This window comes from Neoarius graeffei, chromosome 20 (genome assembly GCF_027579695.1).
Source record: "Neoarius graeffei isolate fNeoGra1 chromosome 20, fNeoGra1.pri, whole genome shotgun sequence".
Taxonomy (NCBI): domain Eukaryota; kingdom Metazoa; phylum Chordata; class Actinopteri; order Siluriformes; family Ariidae; genus Neoarius; species Neoarius graeffei.
In genome coordinates, this window is record NC_083588.1 from 45,716,114 (window position 1) to 45,742,121 (window position 26,008).

General features: G+C 41.2%; 1 protein-coding gene across 1 annotated transcript in view; it reads left to right on the plus strand.

Moving 5' to 3' along the window:
- The first annotated feature begins 12,607 nt into the window (after nt 1–12,607).
- mvp (major vault protein) overlaps nt 12,608–26,008 on the plus strand; it is a 29,966-nt gene continuing 16,565 nt past the window's right edge. Inside the window, exons 1-4 of the mRNA XM_060901801.1 lie at nt 12,608–12,715; nt 20,565–20,749; nt 25,001–25,196; nt 25,329–25,452. Of these exons, the coding sequence (XP_060757784.1) occupies nt 20,586–20,749; nt 25,001–25,196; nt 25,329–25,452 (484 nt within the window). The 5' untranslated portion in view covers nt 12,608–12,715; nt 20,565–20,585. The remainder of the gene's footprint in view (nt 12,716–20,564; nt 20,750–25,000; nt 25,197–25,328; nt 25,453–26,008) is intronic.

Genomic DNA, 26,008 nt, shown 5'->3' on the forward strand with positions numbered 1-26,008 from the left:
ACTCCTGGTCAAGAGGCAGACACGCTAACCACTAGGCCAACTTGCGGTCCAGGTTGTACCCCACGTCTCACCCACCTGTCAACTTGGATTTGCTATAGCTCACCCACAACCCACAATGGATAAGCAGCATAGATGGATGGATGGAAATGGATGGATGGATAAGTGAAGATGGATGGATGGATGGATGGATGGATGGATGGATAGATAGATACTGAATTGACTTAACCTTACAAATATTCTAAGTAAGTAATAGTTTATTATTGTATGCAGCTGTACAAGTGCAGGTACAATTGAATAATTACTTACAGATCTCTCAGTTTCTCAATGTTCTAACTTAAAAGGGTGAAAGTGTGGATAATAGAGGAGCAGGCTGTACTTCCTGAGGAGGCTGCGGTCCTTTAACATCTGCAGGAAACTCCTTTGGATGTTCTATCAGTCCGTGGTCACCAGTGTCCTGTTTTAAACCATGGTGTGCTGGGGGGGGCAGCACATCCAAGAAGGACACATCCAGGCTGGACAAACTGATCAGGCGGGCTGGCTCTGTGGTCGGCACGAAGCTGGACTCTCTGGTGACGGTGGCAGAGAAGAGGTCTATGGACAAACTACTGAACATCATGGATGATGCCAGTCACCCTCTGCACACCATCATCAGCAACCAGAGGAGCCTGTTCAGTGACAGAATGCTCCTTCCCAAGTGCAGGACGAACAGACTTAAAAACTCCTTTGTCCCTCACACCATCAAACTGTACAACTCCTCTCTGGGGGGGAGGAGGGGTAACAGGAGGACAGAGGATGGGAAGGAGTGGTAGCCTAGCCTGACAAAAAGCAATACTGGACAATGTGCAATATAATGTGCAATACCTTTCCTGCTGGACTTTTTCCTTTTTTTCTTTCTTTCTTTTTTTATTTTATTTTAGGGCGGCACGGTGGTTTAGTGGTTAGCGCTGTTGCCTCACAGCAAGAAGGTCTGGGTTTGAGCCCCGTGGCTGGCGAGGGCCTTTCTGTGCGGAGTTTGCATGTTCTCTCCGTGTCCGCGTGGGTTTCCTCCGGGTGCTCCGGTTTCCCCCACAGTCCAAAGACATGCAGGTTAGGTTAACTGGTGACTCTAAATTGACCGTAGGTGTGAATGTGAGTGTGAATGGTTGTCTGTGTCTATGTGTCAGCCCTGCGATGACCTGGTGACTTGTCCAGGGTGTACCCCGCCTTTCGCCCGTAGTCAGCTGAGATAGGCTCCAGCTTGCCTGTGACCCTGTAGAACAGGATAAAGCGGCTAGAGATAATGAGATGAGATGAGATTTTATTTTATTTTTTTTGTATATGTAAATACTTAATTTATCTAGAAGTTTTCTCTATTTTCTATTCTCTGTTTATCCTGTAATGATGCTACTGGAATTTTAATTTCCCTGAGGGAACCCTCCCAAAGGGATCAATAAAGTTCTATCTAATCTAATCTAATCTAATCTAATCTAATCTAATCTAATCTAATCTAATACAGTACAATACAAACTTGAACAATATACAGCACAAAACCAAACAAATGCACAAATATATTTTATAAGATACACTTAATATCACAAGGTTGTACCTGTACAAGACAATACAGTCTACATGAAGTGCACAACAGTGTTTTAAAGACAACAGACAAGATAATATACAATATTCATTGGATCCAATGTACAGTACAAAATAATAACACCCAGTTAAATGTGTAGGAGTAACAGTAGTACACAGAGTAACAGTACTATTGAGGTTGGGTAAGTATGTATGTAATGGTGTGAAGAAGAGTGTGCGCTTGTGTGTATCCGGTGAGTCCACTGGGCCAGTTGTATAGCACATGGGAAAAAGCTGTTGTTGAATCTAGTGGTAAACATACCTCCTGTCTTGTATCTCTTGCTCTTGTGATCACAGTCTTCACCCATGGCTTGCAGGATGTGCTCAGCAATGACCTGGGACACTCACTCTGAATGCTTTTTCCTGGATGTCTCAGTGCCGTACAACAATTATTTCACAAGTAAACAAGAAGAAGCAGTTCTGAGCAGCCAAATATAAGGAACAAGGTTTTACCAGTTCAGTTCACTGCTTAGTCATTTATTCAAAGTCAAAGTCCCTGCCATGCCAGAACCTGACCTTCCCAGGCAGTCTTCCTGTCCCAGTACTAACTAGGCCCTTAACCAGGCCCTTAAGGCACACTGGGCTGTGCTGATTTCTGTTTCTGTGGCCCTTGGCCTCTCGCCTATTACATAGCTAGGGTTACAGTGGGGGGGTTGGTCCTCTGGCAACCGCGAGAGTTTGACTCCCTGTCCACATCTGTATTGCGGCGTGCTTCACCAGATGCCAGTAGGTACCATTTTTATGATGGTCTTTGGTATGACCTGATCACAAGTAGAACTCGCAATCTCCCAATCAAGAAGCAGACATGCTAACCACTAGGTTTGGCATTTATTTAGCACATCAAATTTCATATTGGGAAATAGTTGTCTTCAGTGCTGTTCCAGTTTTAGCAAAAATGAAATCAGTGGTTTTGAACCAAACAGGCAGGGTTAAATATCAAATTGGTTAATCCTTTCGCCCGTAGTCAGCTGGGATAGGCTCCAGCTTGCCTGCGACCCTGTAGAACAGGATAAAGCGGCTAGAGATAATGAGATGAGATGAGAAGTCAAATCTTCATTTGTCTTAAATGTAGAGAGGCTTGGTAAATGCCATGCTGTAATCTCAGCTGGCTCATTTTAGCGCTCTTGTCCTGGCTCTGCACCTACAGCAGTCAATCTGAAGCCATGGATGTTCCATAACCTCTACTGGAGTGAGGTGCCTCTCAGGGTTTCACCTACTGGGATAGGTAAAAATACAAACATGTACCACTGACCCGCTACAGAAGTGGTCAGCAACTAATTTTGGAGATAAGCCAGTTTTATTCCTCGCTAGTAGTACTGTGGTTTTGCAGGTGCTCTGAGGCTTTGCCAAACATCCCAGTATTATACAGATAAATGTGTGTACAGCCTCTTCGGTCTCAGAAACACCACTACAATCAATAACAACAGTTTCTATTAACATTTCAAAGTATGCCCAATGTGATATTAAGCTAAGCCTAATAAAGGTTGGACACACAGCACACTAGAATTTGTGTGTAACTGTGAAATATGCACAGGATAAGTGGTTACAGATAATGGATGTGAAATATGTGGGACTGTAAGAAAAGCAACAAAAACCATTGCCATCATCTTGATCCATGCTGCTGGAGTCTTAACAGTCAAGACACCTTTGAAAGGTTAAGTAAAATGGATCTTATAGAAAGGACAGGAATTTTAGCGTTTGCTGCTAGTCGGTGGTTGCATACTGTAATCAGCAATATATAAATCCAGGAGCTGAAGATCATTGGTATCCAGAATTCATGGCAGATCTTTGGAACCAGGCTTTATCATCCTGTCATTGTTGTCCTTTTTCATTCTGGATTGTCCTTTATTGACTGTACCAAAAAACATTTTTTTAGGTTTTTAAGTATTTTTGTTTTGCATTGAAGTGCCAGTTCACAATATTTTTATATGGAAAGCTTACCATAGAAATAAGTCCATGCTTTATATTCCTTGAGAAATTCCACTGGAGGCCTTCCAAGCGCTTGTCACATGAAATCAACATTATTTGTAGTAATACTGGATGTCAAACCAGATGTGGAATGGCTTTAAAATGCTACCAAAAAGAGGGGGCGTTGTGGCTCAGTTGGCTGGGGCGCCATACCGTGGGTCCGGGGACCCGGGTTCGATTCCGACCCGAGGTCATTTCCCGATCCCTCCCCGTCTCTCTCTCCCGCTCATTTCCTGTCCTGTTTCTACACTGTCCTATCCAATAAAAGGTGAAAAAAAGCCCAAAAAAAATCTTTAAAAAAAAAAAAAAATGCTACCAAAAAGTAAAAATTAACTTTTAAAAAATTCTTTCTTTCTTTCTTTCTTTCTTTCTTTCTTTCTTTCTTTCTTTAACAATTATTCCATGAAATCGAGTCGTACATGAGCTGATAGCCGAGGAGATGCATAGCGTTAAGTTGGCTATAAGCCATATATGATGAGATTGAGTGGAGTAATTGTTTTATTATAGCCACATTCACTGAATTTTGAGAAATGGAACATTTTTATTTTTTGCAAATTTGATAAATAAAAACTTTATACAAAACGTCAACAACAAAATAATTTGCGCTTAGGCAGACTTCTTAAAAACCTATCGATGGCTGCATGAATTGAATTTAGTGTTGTTGTTGTTTTTTTGTAGAAAGTGCCATCTTACTGTCATATGGAGGTATAGAATAGCTTTAGACATTTATTTAATTCTTCTTTGGACATTTCAGTTATGTCATTTTCAAACTTCTTTGAGCTTTTGAACCAGTCTAAAAAAAATTCAACAAATTTTAATGCTTAAAGATGAAGAATGTAAACAAACCGGCGAAATGACAGTAGCAATTTGTGAAAAATGCTATAATAATAATATCCATCCATCCATCCATCCATTATCTGTAGCCACTTATCCTGTCCTACAAGGTCGCAGGCAAGCTGGAGCCTATCCCAGCTGACTACGGGTGAAAGGCGGGGTACACCCTGGACAAGTCGCCAGGTCATCACAGGGCTGACACAGAGACAAACAACCATTCACACTCACATTCACACCTACGATCAATTTAGAGCCACCAGTTAACCTAACCTGCATGCCTTTCAACTGTGGGGGAAACCGGAGCACCCGGAGGAAACCCACACAGACACGGGGAAAACACACAAACTCCATACAGAAAGGCCCTTACCGGCCGCTGGGCTCGAACCCAGACCTTCTTGCTGTGAGGCGACAGTGCTAACCACTACACCACCGTGCCGCCTATAATAATAATAATAATAATAATAATAATGGGCGGCACGGTGGTGTAGTAGCACGCTGTCGCCTCACAGCAAGAAGGTCTGGGTTCGAGCCCTGTGGCCGGCGAGGGCCTTTCTGTGCGGAGTTTGCATGTTCTCCCCGTGCCCGCGTGGGTTTCCTCCGGGTGCTCCGGTTTCCCCCACAGTCCAAAGACATGCAGGTTAGGTTAACTGGTGACTCTAAATTGACCGTAGGTGTGAATGTGAGTGTGAATGGTTGTCTGTGTCTATGTGTCAGCCCTGTGATGACCTGGCGACTTGTCCAGGGTGTATCCCGCCTTTCGCCCGTAGTCAGCTGGGATAGGCTCCAGCTTGCCTGCGACTCTGTAGAAGGATAAAGCGGCTAGAGATGATGAGATGAGATAATAATAATAATAATAATAATAATAATAATAATAATAATAATAATTCTTGAAAAATAAAAAAAATATGTTCTTACCATCAAATACTTTCATTCCATAATTTGTTGCGTTTTTGTATTTTTGGGGGGGGTTGTTTTCGAGTAGAGTTTTTATTTTGTTCTTGTTTGGTTCATCAAAATGCTCCACCATTTTATTTTTTTCTACTCATGGTATATGAACTGATAGCCTAGTAGTAGAGTAGCCAATCAGAGCACACGATTGCTCATATCCAGTGAGGATGGATATAATAAAAAAAAGAATATATATTCTCCAGGATGAGCTATTTGATCATGATAATCCATTCCAGGAAAAAGATACCCACACTGGAGCTCAGCCAGGATACAGTCCAGACTCCACATGTCAATCACAGCTGTACAGTGATTTTTCATTATCACCTCTAGCAGGCAGTGAATATGGGTATGAAAGCCTGCGATCCCTCCAGAGGAAGATTTCTTTCAGTAAATAGAAATTGGCTGAGTTCAATGTGTTTAAATCACCAATCAAAAGCATTGGCCTTGCAAGGTTCAAGATGATGTTGACAAGTCGATGGCATTTAAGTATGCAGTACCTTTTTAAAGGTAGACTGCCTTTCAGATTTTTCAAGTTTAGGTCATAAAAATAATTTTCCTCGACACCCAATTATTTTTCTTTAGTGGACCGAAAGCTACTGAATTCTAATCACAGACTTCTAATTTTATTATTATTATTTTTTTAAATAGAATCATTAATGAATTTAGGGCCACGTGGTCCTAAATTCTCTGATATTTTTTCTTGTTTCACCATGACCCAGTTTAAGATACTACGTCACGCATCATGTGGTGGGCTTTCCCCGTTCACACAAGGCATTGTGGGATACAAATCTGAAACAGGAGAGAAAAATGGAGGGCGTGAGTGTGCGAATGAAAAGTGAAAGACCAACTACAGTACCAGAAAGTGAGAGGAAAAGACGTTATGTTGCAAAGGAAAGGAAATGCAGGACCAAACTAATAAATATCGGCAGTCAGTGAGCACCTCGGTGTGATCAGCTGTTTGTTTAGCGACAGAATGATGGAACTGTCAGTGTACAGTCAAATTATACCTGTGCACGCACACACGGACTTCCTCTGTCTGCTTGACTGCGCGAAGCAAGCGATTTCATGCACATTATTTGCTAGAGAATCCCCTCAAATTAAATAACTTCCCAGCCAATGAATGGCCTGATATTTTGTCAGATATTACAGAAATAAACATATATCACAATGAACAAATTTCAGAGGGAACTAAATTTCACTGATGTTATGAAATTGAAAGGCTGTCTCACTTTAAAGACATCTACAGTATGTGTGTATTGCCAGGTGTTACTGGGAAAGCACTTACAGAGCTTGTGTACACTCTCAGAGTGCTAAAACCCCAAGGAACGAATGTTATGTTTAGAATAAAGCTATTATGAACTTGCCCGAATAACACCTTCCTCTTAGGGTGTAATAAATAAACTACAAAACATTTTCTCTCAACCAAGAGATAGTTGAAAAAGGGAATAATGTGTTCGATGACCCATAGCCACAAATGCACCAAAGAATCATCTTTAACACAAACCAGCAGCTATTGTAGAACAAGACACGCCTTCAGGGGGCGGGACTTCGGCTATACCTTCTGTAGGTTATAGAATTTAACTGGAGGAACACAAGACTAGTACTGGAATGTGATATTAAAAAATCCAATCATTAATCATCTGTAAATTTACACCACTAGGATATCTTAAACACTTTTTTTTCTAGATGTACACTACTATTCAAAAGTTTGGGGTCACCCAGACAATTTTGTGTTTTCCATGAAAAGTCACACTTTTATTTACCACCATAAGCTGTAAAATGAATAGAAAATATAGTCAAGACATTTTTCTGGCCATTTTGAGCATTTAATCGACCCCACAAATGTGATGCTCCAGAAACTCAATCTGCTCAAAGGAAGGTCAGTTTTATAGCTTCTCTAAAGAGCTCAACTGTTTTCAGCTGTGCTAACATGATTGTACAAGGGTTTTCTAATCATCCATTAGCTTTCTGAGGCAATGAGCAAACACATTGTACCATTAGAACACTGGAGTGAGAGTTGCTGGAAATGGGCCTCTATACACCTATGGAGATATTGCACCAAAAACCAGACATTTGCAGCTAGAATAGTCATTTACCACATTAGCAATGTATAGAGTGGATTTCTGATTAGTTTAAAGTGATCTTCATTGAAAAGAACAGTGCTTTTCTTTCAAAAATAAGGACATTTCAAAGTGACCCCAAACTTTTGAACAGTAGTGTATATATTGATATATCATTTTAGTATCGTATTATAGAAAGAGACACGCTCATTTATTTGCAAGCAGTTGGTCTACTATGTCAGACTCAGTTAAAGTATCCTCTTTCTTATTTGGTTCCAATTTGTTATCTTTTGATAACAATAGAAATTTATTTTCATATGTCTAAACTTTTATTGAGGAATCTAAATGATTCAAGACACAGGAGTAGTTGGGCCAACTGTTTGCTTACATCCCCCCCCCCTTTTTTTGTTTTTTTGTTTTGTTTGTTGTCTTGTTGTTTTTGTTTGTTCTATATATCAATGTAAAATGTTATCCATAGTAAGCCCCCTTAGATGAGCTTTAATGCTCTTGGGGCAAACTCTGACCCCAAATATGTTAAAAAAAGAGAGAGAGAGAGAGAGAGAGAGAGAGAGAGAGACATATAAAAAGCTCTGAAACCAATTTTGAGTTAAGAAGCAATTTAAAATCAAAATTTGGGTTTTAAAGAGATAATATCCATGCAAGACATGTTTGAGTGTTCACATGTTCATATTTGTATCTGTATACTGTGTACAGATTGTTTTTCTTTTAAAATAAAATGTCCCTGGGCAGGCGGCACGGTGGTGTAGTGGTTAGCGCTGTCACCTCACAGCAAGAAGGTCCTGGGTTCGAGCCCAGCAGCTGACGAGGGCCTTTCTGTGTGGAGTTTGCATGTTCTCCCCGTGTCTGCATGGGTTTCTTCCGGGTGCTCCGGTTTCCTCCACAGTCCAAAGACATGCAGGTTAGGTTAACTGGTGGCTCTAAATTGACCGTAGGTGTGAATGTGAGTGTGAATGGTTCTTTGTCTCTATGTCTCAGCCCTGCAATAACCTGGCGACTTGTCCAGGGTGTACCCCGCCTTTCGCCCATAGTCAGCTGGGATAGGCTCCAGCTTGCCTGCGACCCTGTAGAACAGGATAAGCAGCTACAGATAATGGATGGATGGATGGATGGATGGATGTCCCTGGGTGCTGACATCTCACTCTCTCTGCAGTTCACGGTCTGACGTCATATAGTGACGTCACTTATTTTGCCACATGACCTACCAAAGCTCAGATCTAGTGGACTTCTAAATTGTTGTAAACAACCCTGACGATGTCTAAGGGATTGATTGTGAAAATAATCTCGATCACTGATGCAGTGAATATGCAGTGAAGACGAATACACACACACACACACACACACACACACATATTACTGAGTGGCGTTTCCACTGTTATGCTGATGACACACAGTTGTATGTTTCTGCAAAACCTGATGAGAGACACCAGCTTAATAGAATTGAGGAATGTGTGAAGGACATTAGACACTGGATGCTTATTAACTTCCTTCTGCTTAACTCTGACAAGACTGAAGTACTTGTACTAGGACCACATGCAGCTAGAAGTAAGTTTTCTGATTACACAGTAACTCTGGATGGCCTTTCTATTTCTTCACGTGCAGCAGTTAAAGACCTCGGAGTGATTATTGACCCCAATCTTTCATTCAAAACTTACACTGATAACATCACCCAGATAGCTTTCTTTCATCTCAGAAATATTGCTAAGATAAGAAATTTAATCTCACTACATGACGCGGAAAAACTAGTTCATGCTTTTGTTACCTCCAGGTTGGATTATTGTAATGCCTTACTGTCTGGATGTTCCAATAAGTGCATAAACAAGCTCCAGTTAGTTCAAAATGCAGCAGCAAGAGTCCTTACTAGAACTAGAAAATATGACCACATCACCCCTGTCTTATCCACACTGCATTGGCTCCCAATCAAATTTTGTATTGATTATAAAATACTACTATTGACCTTTAAAGCACTGAATGGTCTCGCACCACAGTACCTGAATGAACTTCTGCTCCTCTATGACCCGCCACGCCTACTTTGATCAAAAGGTGCAGGCTATCTGCTGATACCTCGTATAATGAAGGCTACATCAGGGGGCAGAGCCTTTTCTTACAAAGCCCCACAGTTATGGAACAGCCTTCCAAGTAGTGTTCGGGACTCAGACACAGTCTCAGCGTTTAAGTCTAGGCTGAAAACATATCTGTTTAGTCAAGCCTTTTGTTAATGGTGTTTATGAGGTACAGGTGAAGATCTGGAGGGTCCTCAGACATATGGCCCTTTTCCACTACCCTTTTTCAGCTCACTTCAGCTCGCTTCAGCTCACTTCAGCCCGACACGGCTCGCGTTTCGACTACCAAAAACCAGCACGACTCAGCTCGCTTCAGCCCTGCTTAGCCCCTAAAACTCGCACCGTTTTGGAGTGGGGCTGAAGCGAGCCAAACCGTGCCGACTGAGGTTGGGGGCGTGAGCAGACACTCCCCTGTGCACTGATTGGTGAGGAGGAGTGTCCTCACATGCCCACACACGCCCCGCGAGCGCGCTGGGATCTGTAAACACCGCAAACCCGGAAGAATAATAATTATGAATTACGAGAATTTCTGAAGCCTTATGCGCCTCGCCTCATCTATACGCTCTTGCCAGTATCTGTCCGTGTTGTCGGTGACAACAAGCCACAGCACCGAGACCAGCAACACTAACGACTCCATGTCCTCCATGTTTATTGTTTACTATCCGGGTCGTGAGACTACCGCTTAAAAGCTCACTGAATCAGTGACATACAGAGCATAGTGGACGAGTTCGCGGAGCGCAAGGCTCGTCGTATGCCCTTCAAATAATGCGCGCAGTAGGCTATTGATGTTTTATTATGAGCCATGTACAGTATGTCGCCTAATGTTTTTTTTTGTTTCTGAGTTACATGTTCGTTTGAAGGACTTAATGTACAAAATAACATAGTTGCACCCCGTAGTGTTGAAATTGGTAAACACAGTGCATTCAGTGAGGTTTGCACCGCCCTCCTTTTATTTCTGACTCTTCCTGTCAGCGTTGCAACCTCTGAGCGCTCATTCGTATGCCCTTCAAATAATTTGCGCAGTATAGGCTATTGATGTTTTATTATGAGCCATGTACAGTATCCTAATGTTTTTTGTTTCTGAGTTACATGTTCGTTTGAAGGACTTGATGTACTAAATAACATAGTTGCACCCGGTAGTGTTGAAATTGGTAAACACCGCAGTTGCGGACATTTTGTAGCCTAAAATGATGTTATGATAAGCTTTAATAAAGGGCCCGGTCATTTGCCCCGCCCCCGGCCCGGCTCTGACTTGTTCCGCCACTGTCACTGATGTCACTGTTTGCGCTGCTTAACGGCATCACATGACGTCCACCCACTTTCGCTAACTCCACCCAATGTGTCCACCCACTTCCAGCCAGCACGGTTCAGCGCGGTTGTAGTCGAAATGCAACTCCAACAGCCCTGCTCAGCTCGACTCAGCTCGACTCGGCACGGCACGGCTCAGCCGCGTTTGTAGTGGAAAAGCGGCAATAGAGTGTTTTGGTAAACTGGGATGTATGGATGCTGTCAGTCCCCCACTCACTTGCTCACTCGAGTTTGTTGACGGTGTAAAGTCAAGTCAAGTTTATTTGTATAGCACTTTTAACAATAAACATTGTCACAAAGCAGCTTTACAGAATTTGAACGACTTAAAATATGAGCTAATTTTATCCCTAATCTATCCCCAATGAGCAAGGCTGTGGCGACGGTGGCAAGGAAAAACTCCCTCAGACGACATGAGGAAGAAACCTCAAGGGGAACCAGACTCAAAAGGGAACCCATCCTCATTTGGGCAACAACAGACAACATGATTATAACATTAACAGTCTTAACATAAAGTCAGCTTCGTTGATGCGATAAACCCCCCACCGACGGAAACCTGAGCGCAAAATAAAAGAGAGGTGTAGTGGCTGGCTGCTTTATGTCCCGGGGCTCCCTCATGCCTGTGTTACCTTCTGGCTCTCCTCTTTTAGTTATGCTGTCATAGTTAGTTACCAGAGTCCCTGCTTGTACTCAGTGCAATATGTATACTGTTCCTAAACTGTGGGTGGTAGAAATGGGCAACTGGACTTGCTTGAAGATTCTTGAAAACATTTCACCTCTCATCCAAAAGGCTTCCTCAGTTCTGTCGGAACTGCGAGAACTGAGGAAGCCTTTTGGACGAGAGGTGAAACGTTTTCAAGAATCTTCAAGCAAGTCCAGTTGCCCATTTCTACCACCCATAGTTTACTATGACCTGGATGATTGAGAATCTTCACAGACATATACTGTTCCTACTTATTCAGGTGACATTGGGCATACCCAACAACCTGTGTTTTCTCTCTCTCTCTCTCTCTCTCTCTCTCTCTCTCTCTGTCTCTCTCTCTCTTCCTCTCCCCCCCAAAAAAAAGAACCTGTCCCTTTGAGTTACATGTCGGTCCTGGGATCGAGATGCTGACCTCTTCTGCTCCTCGGACCTGCCTGATCCCTCCTGATGCCCTGTGTCTGGTTGGAGTCTCATCGCATCGCTCTTGTAGAGGACGGCCCCATATGGATGGTTGAAAGTCACACCCGGAGGACGCTCTGGACTCTTACAGTAATGCTTTTATGGCTGAGGACTACAGTTGACTTGCTAACTTTAGGACTGCAGTTGTCATGAACAGTTTTGCACTCAAGTTTCCATCAATGAAGAGTTATAACATCAACGAAACTGACTTCATGTTAAAACTGTTAATGTTATAGTCATGTTGTCGCCCAAATGAGGATGGGTTCCCTTTTGAGTCTGGTTCCTCTCGAGGTTTCTAGTCGGAGGGAGTTTTTCCTTGCCACCGTCGCCACAGGCTGCTCATCGGGGATAGATTAGGGATAAAATTAGCTCATGTTTTAAGTCGTTGAAATTCTGTAAAGCTGCTTTGAACAATGTTTATTGTTAAAAGCGCTATATAAATAAACTTGACCTGACTTTTATTTTGACAGACGGAGTGTTAAAAGCTTCCCAGAAGTCACGTAACTGCTGGGATTTCCCCGCCCATAACCCCGCCCACTTCTCTGCACTGACCGGTGAGTGGGTGAGTGTGGGGTTCAGATTGAAGCTCATAAGCAGCCCGGAGAGTCTGTGCTTGCAGGAGGAGCGTGCAAGATAAGCCACGCCCAACCTTCCAGATCGACACGCCCACAATATAGATGTGTTAAAGAGGGTGTTAAACAGGACTGATCTGTCATCCAGGCGTTCACTGCAAGTTCTCCAAAGCTGTAAGTCTTGCTTCTTAATTTATCTATTGTTTTATATATATATATATATATATATATATATATATATATATATATATACTGCAGTTTGAAACTGAACTAAACTGCATCACGTGGTGCACTCAGTAAATTAGGATGATCTGTGTAGGATTAAGTATGCCTATGTATCTGGTTGGAAATAATATTATGGTCTAGAAATACTCGGTTGTTCTGAAAGGAAAGGAGAGGAGAGGAGAGGAGGAGAAGACAGATCTGGAGCGAGCCCGGAATACGGAAGTAGAGGAACAGTGGCCTGTCATGCCTCGATCTTTGTTGAAATTATAGCCAAGCTTTTATTTTTGGTTGGATTATAGACTTCTGATCATGTCAACTAAACCCAAACCTTGTGTCCTGTGCCACTGTATTATGTTTACTTTGTGTCACACCTCCCTTTTGTTAAGGTCCTGTAATGCGGAAGTGTTTATCTGTAGTCTGGTTTTAATCACTAACATTTCAGACTTCGCAGAATTTCTGCATGGATTCGTGTTTTAAACTTGGTCCAAGTATAAGCCAGCCTGTGTTTAGTGTAAGAGTTGGTTAGTATTCCTATGTTTGGATAGTTTATGGATGAATTAGTGCACAGTGATGGAAGAGTGGCATGACTGACTGACTGATAGGTGCTGTGTGCAGCTCTGACTGTGTGAATCAGGGTTTGGACAAACTGGGTGGAGGTGTAAAAGTCAGCCTACAGGAACTAGAACTGATCTTTATTGAGACATTATTAAGTGTTTTGATATCTTTATTTCATCTCATCTCATTATCTCTAGCCGCTTTATCCTGTTCTACAGGGTCGCAGGCAAGCTGGAGCCTATCCCAGCTGACTACGGGCGAAAGGCGGGGTACACCCTGGACAAGTCGCCAGGTCATCACAGGGCTGACACATAGACACAGACAACCATTCACACTCACATTCACACCTACGGTCAATTTAGAGTCACCAGTTAACCTAACCTGCATGTCTTTGGACTGTGGGGGAAACCGGAGCACCCGGAGGAAACCCACACGGACACGGGGAGAACATGCAAACTCCACACAGAAAGACCCTCGCCGGCCACGGGGCTCGAACCCGGACCTTCTTGCTGTGAGGCGACAGCACTAACCACTATACCACCGTGCCGCCCGTTCTTTATTTCATACTAAACACTAAAATTTACAAATAACAAAAACATTAAAACAGACAAATAGTATGATGCTGCCTAGAAATAACTGAAAAGCTGATCAAGCTAGGCAGCAAATCTTTTTATGATTAATTGAAAAAGTCAGACGAGGCACAAATACAATCAAACATTGACAAAAAAAACAATGAGAAATGAAAATGAAGATGCAAAAACATATATAAATAAACCTCAAAACAAACAAATTTGGAAAAGACTAATATGAATTTTAAAAATTGGCTTTGATAGAAGACTTGAAGGCACGGTGGTGTAGTGGTTAGCGCTGTCGCCTCACAGCAAGAAGGTCCTGGGTTCGAGCCCCGGGGCCGGCGAGGGCCTTTCTGTGTGGAGTTTGCATGTTCTCCCCGTGTCCGCGTGGGTTTCCTCCGGGTGCTCCGGTTTCCCCCACAGTCCAAAGACATGTAGGTTAGGTTAACTGGTGACTCTAAATTGACCGTAGGTGTGAATGTGAGTGTGAATGGTTGTCTGTGTCTATGTGTCAGCCCTGTGATGACCTGGCGACTTGTCCAGGGTGTACCCCGCCTTTCGCCCGTAGTCAGCTGGGATAGGCTCCAGCTTGCCTGCGACCCTGTAGAAGGATAAAGCGGCTACAGATGATGAGATGAAAAATTTAAATGATTCATTAATACTAGTCCAGATTACTGCTTCTTTAAATCGAATATTAAATTTACCAAAATTAATAGGAGCTGGAGGCAGAGAATAACTTGACCTTGAGGCCAGCCTGGTATTGTATTTGTGCCTTGTTCTGACACTTAAGAAAAAATTATCAAAAAAAGAAGGCAAAACATTTGTGTTGAATTTATACATTAAATATAGAATTACAATATAAGACTATATCACACAATTTGAGAATGTTCAGCCTTTTAAAAATATGAGAAGTGTGTTCAGTAAATGAAGAAAAAGTCATAATTCTTACAGCTTTCTTTTGTAATATTACTAAGGGCTTTAAAGCTGTTGGGTAGGTGTTTCCCCATACTAAAATACCATAAATTAAAAATGGGTAAATAAGAGAATAATAAAGCTGCACAAGAATGTTCTGAGGAACATAATAGCGAAGTTTAGACAAGATTCCAACACCCCTAGATATTTTCTTTGACAATTGATTAATATGCTCTTTCCAAGTAAGATGAGAATCTATTATTACTCAAAGATATTTAATACTAGATTTTTGTTTAATTGGCTTCTGATTCAATGTAATTATAAAAGGGCTTAACAATTTCTTTTGAAATGGATGAAAAATCACAAAATCAGTTTTGCCTATATTAAGGGATAATTTGTTTACACACAGCCAGAGATTGACTCAAGTTCTGAATTAATTTTGACGTGAAAAACAAACATTTTGTATGCATGTCAGGGTGGCACGGTGGTGTAGTGGTTAGCACGGTCGCCTCACAGCAAGAAGGTCTTGGATTCGAACCCAGAGGCCAGTGAGGGGCTTTCTGGGTGGAGTTTGCATGTTTTCCCCGTGTCTGCATGGGTTCCCCCACAGTCCAAATACATGTGGTTAGGTTAATATGGGACGGCCTTGGGCTGAGGTGCCCAAAAAAGAAAGAACAACTTTATTCATCACACACTTGTGAAATTTAACCCATCTGAAGCAGTGAACACACACGTGAGCAATGAGCACACATACATACCCAGAGCAGTGGGCAGCCATGCTAACAGCACCCAGGGAGCATTTGGGAGTTAGGTGCCTCGCTCAAGGGCACCTCAGCCCAAGGCCGTCCCATATTAACCTAACCGCATGTCTTTGGACTGTGGGTGAAACCAGAGCACCCGGAGGAAACCCACACAGACACAGGGAGAACATGCAAACCTCACACAGAAAGGCCCTTGCCAGCCGCTGGGTTCGAACCCAGAACCTTCTTGCTGTGAGGCGACCGTGCTAACCACTACACCACCGTACCACCCATAATATCATTAACCAAGAAACAAAGAAATCCGACCGAAAACAATACCTCACCCCCTGGTGGAATCTGTCCTGGGCGAGTTAACTAGAAGGGAACTTGATAGAGTGCATACCTCCACCAAGCCACATGGATTTGCATCAAACTCCAATCAATTGTTCCTTGGTCCATGGCCCACCTTTCTTTAAAATTTTATCAAAATCAATTTGCTACTTTTTTGAGCTATGTTGGAAAAAGACAACCAAATAAATGGGGGTGAAAACATAACCACCTCCAAGAAAGTTAGTGGAAATAATTTATTAATATCAATTTAAATTCACACTGGTGCATCTATAAATAATTTACAATACTATAATATCGTGTGTGTGTGTGTGTGTGTGTGTGTGTGTGAGATTTTCCAAGAAATTTAATAGATCCTGTTAGGCCTATTACATGAATAAAGTCACAATAAATGCTTGGAGGGAAAAATAATATTTCAGGAACAAACCTATATTGAAACCTATCTGTTTCAAGAATAAAGTCATAAATGAGCTGCCACTTCAAGGGTCTTCTGCCAGGACCAGACCAAACAAATTCAGCCCAATTTTGACACAATTTTGTCGTGACTGACAAATTTCCAGCGTTGGGCCCAAATACTGTCTAAACTTCAGGGATGAGGAACAGGCATTGTAGTGTGACGTAATCAAAGAACAGTAATGTGGTCTGGGATGCCTCATGACACTCGTATAAAAATCTAGCATTTTAGAATGTGTTTGTATTTTCTCGCGTAGTTTGACAACTCCTACAAACATGTTCCTTGATGGCCACAATTGACAGTTTCTTGAACCTCCTCACTGACAGCGCCCAAGGACATGAACAGTGATTGATTAGTTGGGGTTAAACTTGTAGTGTTGCAAGTCTCCTGATTATGACACAGCAAGAATTTATGAAACTATGATTGCCTAATTTGACATGGTAACCATTATGAAAGACAAAAATATAGCGTAGCCTGATTCCAGCATTATGGGATGTGAAGATAGAAGGTCTGTCAGAAGATAGACATAGCATTCAGTGCATCTCAAAAAATTAGAATACCATGAAAAAGTTCCTTTTTTCATAATTTAATTCAAAAAGGTAAATTTTCATATATTCTATATTCATTACATGTAACGTGAAATATTTAAAGCCTTTTTTGTTTTAATTTTGATGATTATGGCTTGTAGCTCATGAAAATCAGAAATCCAGTATCTCAAATTATTAGAATATTCCCTAAGATCAATCAAAAAAAGGATTTAAAATACAGAAATGTCCAACTTCTGAAAAGTATATTCATTTATACACTCAATACTTGGTTGGGGCTCCTTTACCATGAATTACTGTATCAATGCGGTGTGGCATGGAGGTGATCAGTCTGTGGCACTGCTGAGGTGTTCTTGAAGCCCAGGTTGCTTTGATAGTGGCCTTCAGCGTATCTGTATTTTTGGGTCGGGTGTTTCTCATCTTCCTCTTGACAATACCCCATAGATTCTCTCTGGGGTTCAGGTCAGGCAAGTTGGCTGGCCAATCAAACACAGTAATATCATGGTCAGCAAACCATTTGGTAGTAGTTTTGGCACTGTGGGTAGGTGCCAAGTCCTGCTGGAAAAGGAAATCAGCATCTCCAAAAAGCTCGTCAGCAGATGGAAGCATGAAGTGCTCTAAAATCTCCTGGTAGATGGCTGTGTTGACTTTGGACTTGATAAAATACAGTGGACCAACACCAGCAGATGACATGGCACCCCAAATCATCACAGACCGTGGAAACTTCACACTGGGCTTCAAACACCTTGGATTCTGTGCCTCTCCACTCTTCCTCCAGACTCTAGAACCGTGATTTCCAAATTAAATGCAAAATGTACTTTTATCTGAAAAGAGGACTTTGGACCACTGAGCAACAGTCCATTTCTTTCTCTCCTTAGCCCAGATAAGACACTTCTGACATTGTCTCTGGCTCAGGAGTAGCTTGATATTAGGAATGCGAAAGTTGTATCCCCTTTCTTGAAGATGTCTGTTTGTGATTGGTCTTGATACACTGACACCAGCCTCAGTCCACTCCTTGTGAAGCTCTCTCAAGTTCTTGAATCAACTGTTCTTGACAATCCTCTCAAGACTGCGGCCATCCCTGTTGCTTGTGCACCTTTTCCAGCCACCCTTTTCAGCAATGACCTTTTGTGGCTTACCCTCCTTGTGGAGGGCATCAGTGATCATCTTCTGGACAACAGTCAAGTCAGCAGTCTTCCCCATGATTGTGGTTGTGTGTACTGAACTAGACCGAGAGATACACTGTGTTCATACTGTTTTACTCAAACTCGAAATGAAATATTCTAATATTTTGAGGGGTTTTTTGTTGTTGTTTTTGTACTGTATGCCATACTGATTAAAATAGAAAAATGCTTGAAACATTTTAGTTTATGTGTAATGTGTGTGTGTGTGTGTGTATATATATATATATATAATTTTTTTTTTTTTTTTTTAATTTCTTAACCTCCTAGGGCTTAGCGGTCACATGTGTGGACAGCACTTAGAATCCACATATGTGGACATACTTTTTCTCTAAAAGTACATCTTATCAAAAGATGATGCTTAGTTTTTATTCTAATCAGGTTCTAATAAGCCCAAATAGCAAAGAGAAATAAAAAATGCATGTAAAAAAACAGCTTGGGCCTTAGGAGGTTAAATAACTGATGGAAAATATTGAACTTTTTCACAATATTCTAATTTTTTTGAGATGCACTAGTATATGTTGAAAGAGAAATTGTCGGTGGAGATTCTTAGCAGGCTAGCAGTTATCACCGAGCACAATTAAAATAATGGTCAGTCCTGAAGGTGCACTCCACCAGAACCTCACCAGAGTCCCAAATGCCTTAATTTAAAAAAAATAAATAAAATTGGCAGAACAATTAATGGTTGCATTGACTGGTTTAGTTATGTATTGTGGATTGTGAGTGTACAATACAAACGGTATAAAATAAATGTTCATGATTTCATATTCACAATAATGCATTTTGGAGGCTGCAGAAAATGGGTGCTTTTTTTTTCCGTTCAAATATTATCTTATTTTTTCCCCTTGTAACTCTTATACTTCATTTGAAATATTACTGATGGCAAAATCTAAATTATTTTGCAACATGTTACTAATATTTAGAAATCTTATTTATTTATTTTTTTTACACTGAAGCTTGGCCAAATCTGTGATGCAGAATTAACTGCAGTTTAAAATGTGTTTCTTGGGGCTGTAGGGAAGGATGGAGTGATTTTTGGGTGGTTTTTTTTTTTTTTTTTGGGGGGGGGGGGGGGGTGTCATTTAAATGCTCATTATATAGTTATGTAATAACTTGTTTGGTGAATGACTTCTCTTAACAGATCTCTCAGAAGTACATTTTAAAGTGTCTGTATACGGTAAACCCTGGTAAAATTTGGTTGTTGATTGACAGCGAGTATGTGATGGGGTGTTTTTACAGTTGTGATAACACACACTTTATTACTACCTGTCTATCTGCAAACCCTTGGCCTTGCCCTGCTTGCATAATTTCCTTTTTTTTTTTTGCATGATTTTTACATGGGCGGCACGGTGGTGTAGTGGTTAGCGCTGTCGCCTCACAATAAGAAGGTCCAGGTTCGAGCCCTGTGGCTGGCGAGGGCCTTTCTGTGCGGAGTTTGCATGTTCTCCCCGTGTCCGCGTGGGTTTCCTCCGGTTTCCCCCACAGTCCAAAGACATGCAGGTTAGGTTAACTGGTGACTCTAAATTGACCGTAGGTGTGAATGTGAGTGTGAATGGTTCTGTGTCTATGTGTCAGCCCTGTGATGACCTGGCGACTTGTCCAGGGTGTACCCTGCCTTTCGCCCGTAGTCAGCTGAGATAGGCTCCAGCTTGCCTGCGACCCTGTAGAAGGATAAAGCGGCTAGAGATAATGAGATGAGATTTTTACATGTCAGGTGGTCAAATCAGCCCTCCATTGTTCTTTAACCACCTTTCTTTGCACTGGGACATTTTTAGTAAGGATAATCTGCAAAGAGGAAAAATAAATGCTATGAGACTTAGTGTCATGCATTCTCAGGGTTGTGAAAGGAAGGTGTGGGAGTATAAATGTGTGGGTTTTTCTTTTTTTCTTAAGAGAAACTCACGCAAGTGATTTGCTCGGTGTTTAGCAATCAGGTTTGACACTTAAAATTCAGTCATGCGGGGTCTCTGTATCTTAGAATTGTCTTCAAATCCATAGCAACCTTATCATGTGTATGACCGAGGAGATAAGAATTGTGGTGTGTCTGGTTGTAAAGATTTTACATGAGTCCAAGTTAATAGGGTTTTCCTTGTAGAGCAAAATAGTTTTGATGACTTAAAGCAAGTCTTATTTAAATGACTGTCCCTGTAGTAGAGATCATACCAGCATTAAATATTGTTGTGCAAAGCCTTTCTTTCATATCTCTCTATTTTGTCCACATAATTAGATTATCACATGACAGTCATGTCAATCTTTCAGAATTTCCAGTAGTTTTAGCTAATATAATTAACCCATGTACATTAATGTAAATGTAAAATTAATAACTGTATTTTTAATGTAGTCCTGGTCTATTTTAGTATAGCAAGAAAGCTTACACTGGCTTATGGTAATCGTACAACGCAAACCTCAGGGTCAGCACTTAACCTCTTATATGCCATTAGATTTTGAGTTTTGCTTCACTGATTGATTGCTGTCACATGATTGATTTCAGAATCAATAACTGTCGAAGATTATGTCGAAGAGACCTGCAGGTAATCACATGGAGCACAATGATTTGACCGACGCGTCAATCATCAGGATTCCTCCACACCATTACATCCATGTGTTGGATCAGAACACCAACATTGCTCGGGTTGAGGTTGGACCCCTCACCTACATCCGCCAGGATAATGAGAGGTAATGACACATGCCATGTTGAAGCTGAATGATTTATCATGTGCAGCCCTGTCATGTTTGCAAAGTCAGCTGCATTGCAATGAAAACTTTGCCCTTCCCTTTTTCACAACAGAGCCAAGTAAAAAAACTAAACCCCAAACTGAAGAAACTAGTTAGATATGTACATGATGATATTATAAGTCACATTGTCTTTTAAATTCTATGATTAATACAGGACTATAAATAAAGATATTACGAGCTCTGCTTGTCAGAACATCATTTTCAGCACGTAATCAAAATGTAAAGGCTCCCCTTGTCTATTCAAGTGTATTCATTGAGAGATGGACGAAAAAAAAAGGTTTGTTTTAAAGTGCGTATCCCGGACCAATTTCATTTTTTTTTTTTTTTTTTTTTTTTATATGAAAGTATGTCCCTTTACACACTCATCCAGAAGGGTAATTTTGCACAAGGCTATCTGTCTACAGCAGAAAAAAAAATAAAATAACAAAACGCGTCTGGAAAAATCCCAAGGGATTCTGGAGCCAGATTCGTGACGTTACCTGCGGAAGCGCCAGCAGGCTGTGCGAGCTTTGCACGGTTTCAGTGCACAGCCTGTGTAGACTAAGCGCTCCCATTTCTCTCTCATTGTCCGGACTTTTGGAAAACGATGAGTACTAATCCCATCAAGATTGGTGTTGCTACACCCTCCTATGATACGTCTGTTAACCATTTTAATAATTACGCGATAATGTTGAAGAAATTTGCAGAAAACCACCAGGTCGTTTTCTCATAAACAAACCAGCGCTGACGTAGGATTCAGAAGGAGGCGTCCCGCATGTGACGTCACGAAAATCAATGTTTGCCGGGAAATCCAAATGCCAAGTTTTTTTCAGAGGCGGACCAATTCGCCTCAAATGACTTGATTTCAACTGAATTTTTCTGGTATTGTGCAAAGTAAAAAAAATTGCACAAAATGTGACAGATATTTGACCAAAGTTTAATATAAAATCGGAGAATTACATTGATCTTGCTTCTGAATTTACCCGTGATATGCACTTTAAGAAGAATTCATGCAACCTAATATTAGGACAAATCTTGAGAGTACTACGACAGAAAAGCTCTTCTCATCAGGAGATTTCAAGTGTGAATCCTGACCATGCCACAGAAGTTTAATGAGCAAAATCACTCATATTCTCTGTGTGGGAGGTGTGGTGTACTCTTTCTCTTCCCTGTTAATCACAGTGACACTAGCTAATCATGGGACTCTATGAGCTCAGATATTCAGAAGAGGGTAGATAGCACTTTCCTTGGAATGTCACACTGCAGCAAATTGGGGAGAAAACTTTTTTTTTTCTTAAGTAGTGTGATAAATGCTTAAATACTGAGAAATGAAAGTGTGGGTGCAATAGTGCATCCCATTTCATGTAAAGGATATTTTAATGTTTCTTGTAAGAGAAGGTGTTCTCCTTGTTTTACCTGCATTCTCCTTTTTCAAATTTGATCTTCCAAAGTCATGTAAACTTTACTTTCATGGCAAAACCTTTTGTGTAGACTAACATGTTTCGGCTTGTTCGCTGGGCTCAGATTTCCAACACACGGTTTCCAAGTAGCCCAGTGATGCACTGTGTAGGATTGTGACTTCACTGCTCCATTGTCCTCGGAGCTTGGGTTACTGGCCATATGGCGTTTCGCATTGTTTGTTTTTATTTGTTTAGTGCTTTTTCAAAATGGGCATGGTCTCAAAGCAGCTTTACAGAAATCCTGACTTAAAATTTAAATGTATCCTGAATGAGCAAGCTAGACTTTGGGTGAGAGGTGGGGTATGCCCCAGGCAGGTCACCAAACTATCACCGGGCTAATGCAGAGACAACCAACCATTCACACTCGCATCTGTGGGCAGTTTGAGTAGTCGGTTGACCTAATTTGCATGTCTTTTAGACTGGTGGAGAATCCAGAGGAAACCCATACAGGTACGGGGAGAACATGCAAACTACACAGAAGGGCCCCAGTTGGCCATGAGGTTCAAAACCACAACGTTCTTGCTGTGAGGCAACAGTGCTAACCTTTGCACCACTGTGCCCACCTGACTGTATTTAATGGAATGTAACGGAGCGCCAACCATGCGAAACTAGATATGACGTAATATAGATATTTAGGCAGTGCATAAAAGCAGAGTTCCTGATGAGTGTCTGAGCAAAATATTTGCAAGGACACAAAATCGACCTGAATAGAATAATGTTATAGAATATGAACCACCGAATTGTGTAGTGCAGTGTATTTCATGTCCGTAAAGCGCTGCATTGTCTTATGACAATGGAGATGGAGACATCTGAAAATGATGTAGACACCCCCGTTCGTTTCCTGATTGGGTTTTATCAGTCACAACTTGGCCTCCCCTGATTCATCACATCCTGTCACATGACCCTTTTCCAGAAGAAACCAAGTGGTATCAGCTGTTTTGACACGAATGTACATGAATGGTCATGTGATGTGTTTTCAGGCATATTAGTATGGCTGGAGATTATTTCTGATACAGAGCGAAAATGCTCACCTGGATGGAAATTTTCGTTGTTTCAAAACTAAAACGTATTAATGTGGGCGTAGTCTGATTTAAACTCTGACTTCTGTTAGTTTGTCTTTACTTTATTACAGGGCTTTGAACCGGTTCAAGGAACGAAACCCGGGAACTTTTTCTATTTCACATGGAACAGAAACGAAACCAGAAACTTTATTATTTTTTATGTTCCGGAACAGAAACGCTTATTAAAAATAATGGTAACCGGTTAATACCGGTTTTTATTTCGTTCCTCAAAGTTTCTGTAGCCTACAAATAAAAAAAGTCATTCTTCTCCTGCGCAAGTTTCTATGACCCGCTGGGGTTCACTTCCTGTGTGACGTTCGCTGACTGAATGGAGAGCGCGGGAGGGTGGACTACTATCACGTCTCCACATCTTAAATAAGAGGTAAATATTGCAGTCTATCGTTATTCAAAAACGTCAATTTCAAACACGATATCAATACATTTGTCCACGTTAATGAGAGGCTCGCGAACATTAAATGACGTTAACCTCTGTTAGCCTATCAATGCATAGGGCCTGACTCGCCTTTGGTAACATACTAAACGAATTATCTTTCATTTTTGGCACTTTTTCTGTTTGTGTAGATGGGAAGACGTACTGAGAATCCAAATCGCCAACATTTGAAATAATTGTTTTGAATTATTTCTTGTCTTATTTAATGAAGGTTGTAATAGAATTAGCCTACATTTGGCTTAAGCTGGATGAGACAGAGACATAATTTTATAGCCATTTGTTAAACAGCTGACAGGGAACGTAATTAACCGTTCCGGGAACGAAATTTTTTTTGTTCTAACCGGTTCGGGAACGTCTATTTAATGGTGGAACCCAAAACCGGAAACGTTAAAATTCCGTTTCTGTTCGGAACGAACCAATAGGAAAAAAATTCTGGTTCAAAGCCCTGCTTTATTATATAGATGCTGGTTGTGTTTTCATGCCTGATGGTTTTTGTTGCATTGACTATCCTGTGTAAATAAAAGGTTTCCGCACTTGCGTCCATCTCCGCACCTCAAGCATGATAAAAAGATTAAGTGCAAATGTCCGCGACACAGGGACCACATTCACATAACTTTATAGCAATATACTGTAATTATTGTTTTATTATTAGTTACTGTTATTGATGTGATATTATATGGACATGAAAAACAAGCTTTGCATATGGTTTGCTCCTATCCATGGTTTCAGCTGTCTGTGTTAGATCTTGGAGCGTATCCCCTGTGGATACAACACTCCTACTGTATCTGCTGATGTTTGTTATTTTGAGCTTGCTGCCAGTCACTGTACATTGAGGCAGTGTAAGTAATGCCTTTACAATATCACTCCATCATTTACGTCACTGCCAGCAATGTCACGACTGGTCACAACACACAAATCTGATGGTTCCGGTTCCCACTGAAGCCATAACAAAATATTTCCATAAATGTTACCAGGTTGACAGATTAATGTTTTGATTTTGCCGTTTTACTCCCATTCCCTCAGGACACCAGTGCTGCATAATAACGGAAAATTTAAGGTTCCCACTGTGAGTGGAATGGGGTACTCGATTGGTTTTTAATAATTTGAGTCCATGTACAGTATATTGTGCCATTTCATCCTGAATGCTTTCATACCCTCTTACTCTCTAAAGTGTACCGTGATACTGTATCTGCTGTACGTGCATTTTATTCCCTCTTCCCCATCTCTCACCTTCTCTTAGGGTTCTGTTCTCCCCGACTCGTATGACCATGGTGCCCCCTCGCCATTACTGTGTGATTCTGAATCCGGTGGTTCGTGATAATGAGGGACTTGTTCAGTTTGACATCGCAGGCCAGGCTAAACTTCGCCATGCAGACCTGGAGATCCGTCTGACCCAGGATCCTTTTCCGCTCTACCCTGGAGAAGAGATCCAGAAGGTGGGCCTGTTCATTCTTACTTCCTCCTCTTACTTTATTGGGAAAGAGTTTATATGGGAGGTGGCTCCTTTAATGACTTTTTTTTTTTTAAAATATATGTCTGTCTGTCTGTCTGTCTGTTTTGTTTATCAGGAAGTGACTCCACTGCAGATCGTGTATCCCGACACGGCCCTGAGGCTTCAGGCTCTTCTTGACTTTGAGGAGGAGAATGGAGAGAAGAGAGTAGCTGGAGACGAGTGGCTGTTTGAAGGGCCAGGTAGCTTTTTGCCTTTAACTGTGCTTTCTTTCTTTTCCTTCTCAAACTGAAACCAGCATTCAGGCTGCCATTCTTCTCCATACTTCAACAATTTACTCTTAAATTTAGAAAACTTATTACACACATACAATATGTCGTAGAAAGAAATAACCCCAAAATTGCTCCTTTTTTAGGGAAGTTTACAAAATATGGAATTCTTATCTCCTCAGAGCTCTGTCTGCGTATAGACCATGTTGATCTAATATTGAAGTCATGATAAAACATTACAGTAAGCTTTATCACCGGTATCACAATATTAAGGAGCTGATTGGGCATTTTATTTATTTTTGTGTTGAATATTTTAGTTTTCCTTCTTGTCTATTTATTCTTTTTGCAGATATTATTATGGAAAAACTCACTTTTCAGTGCTTATATACATACATTTGGGCATCTGGAGTGCCTACCAACCGACAAACTTTGAAATAAGACACCCAGTCAGTTTCTTTTGAGCTGCCTGTTTCAGAAAACATAAGGCTCCCCTTATGATGTCACAAGGGGGGCTCATTAGAATTTATCC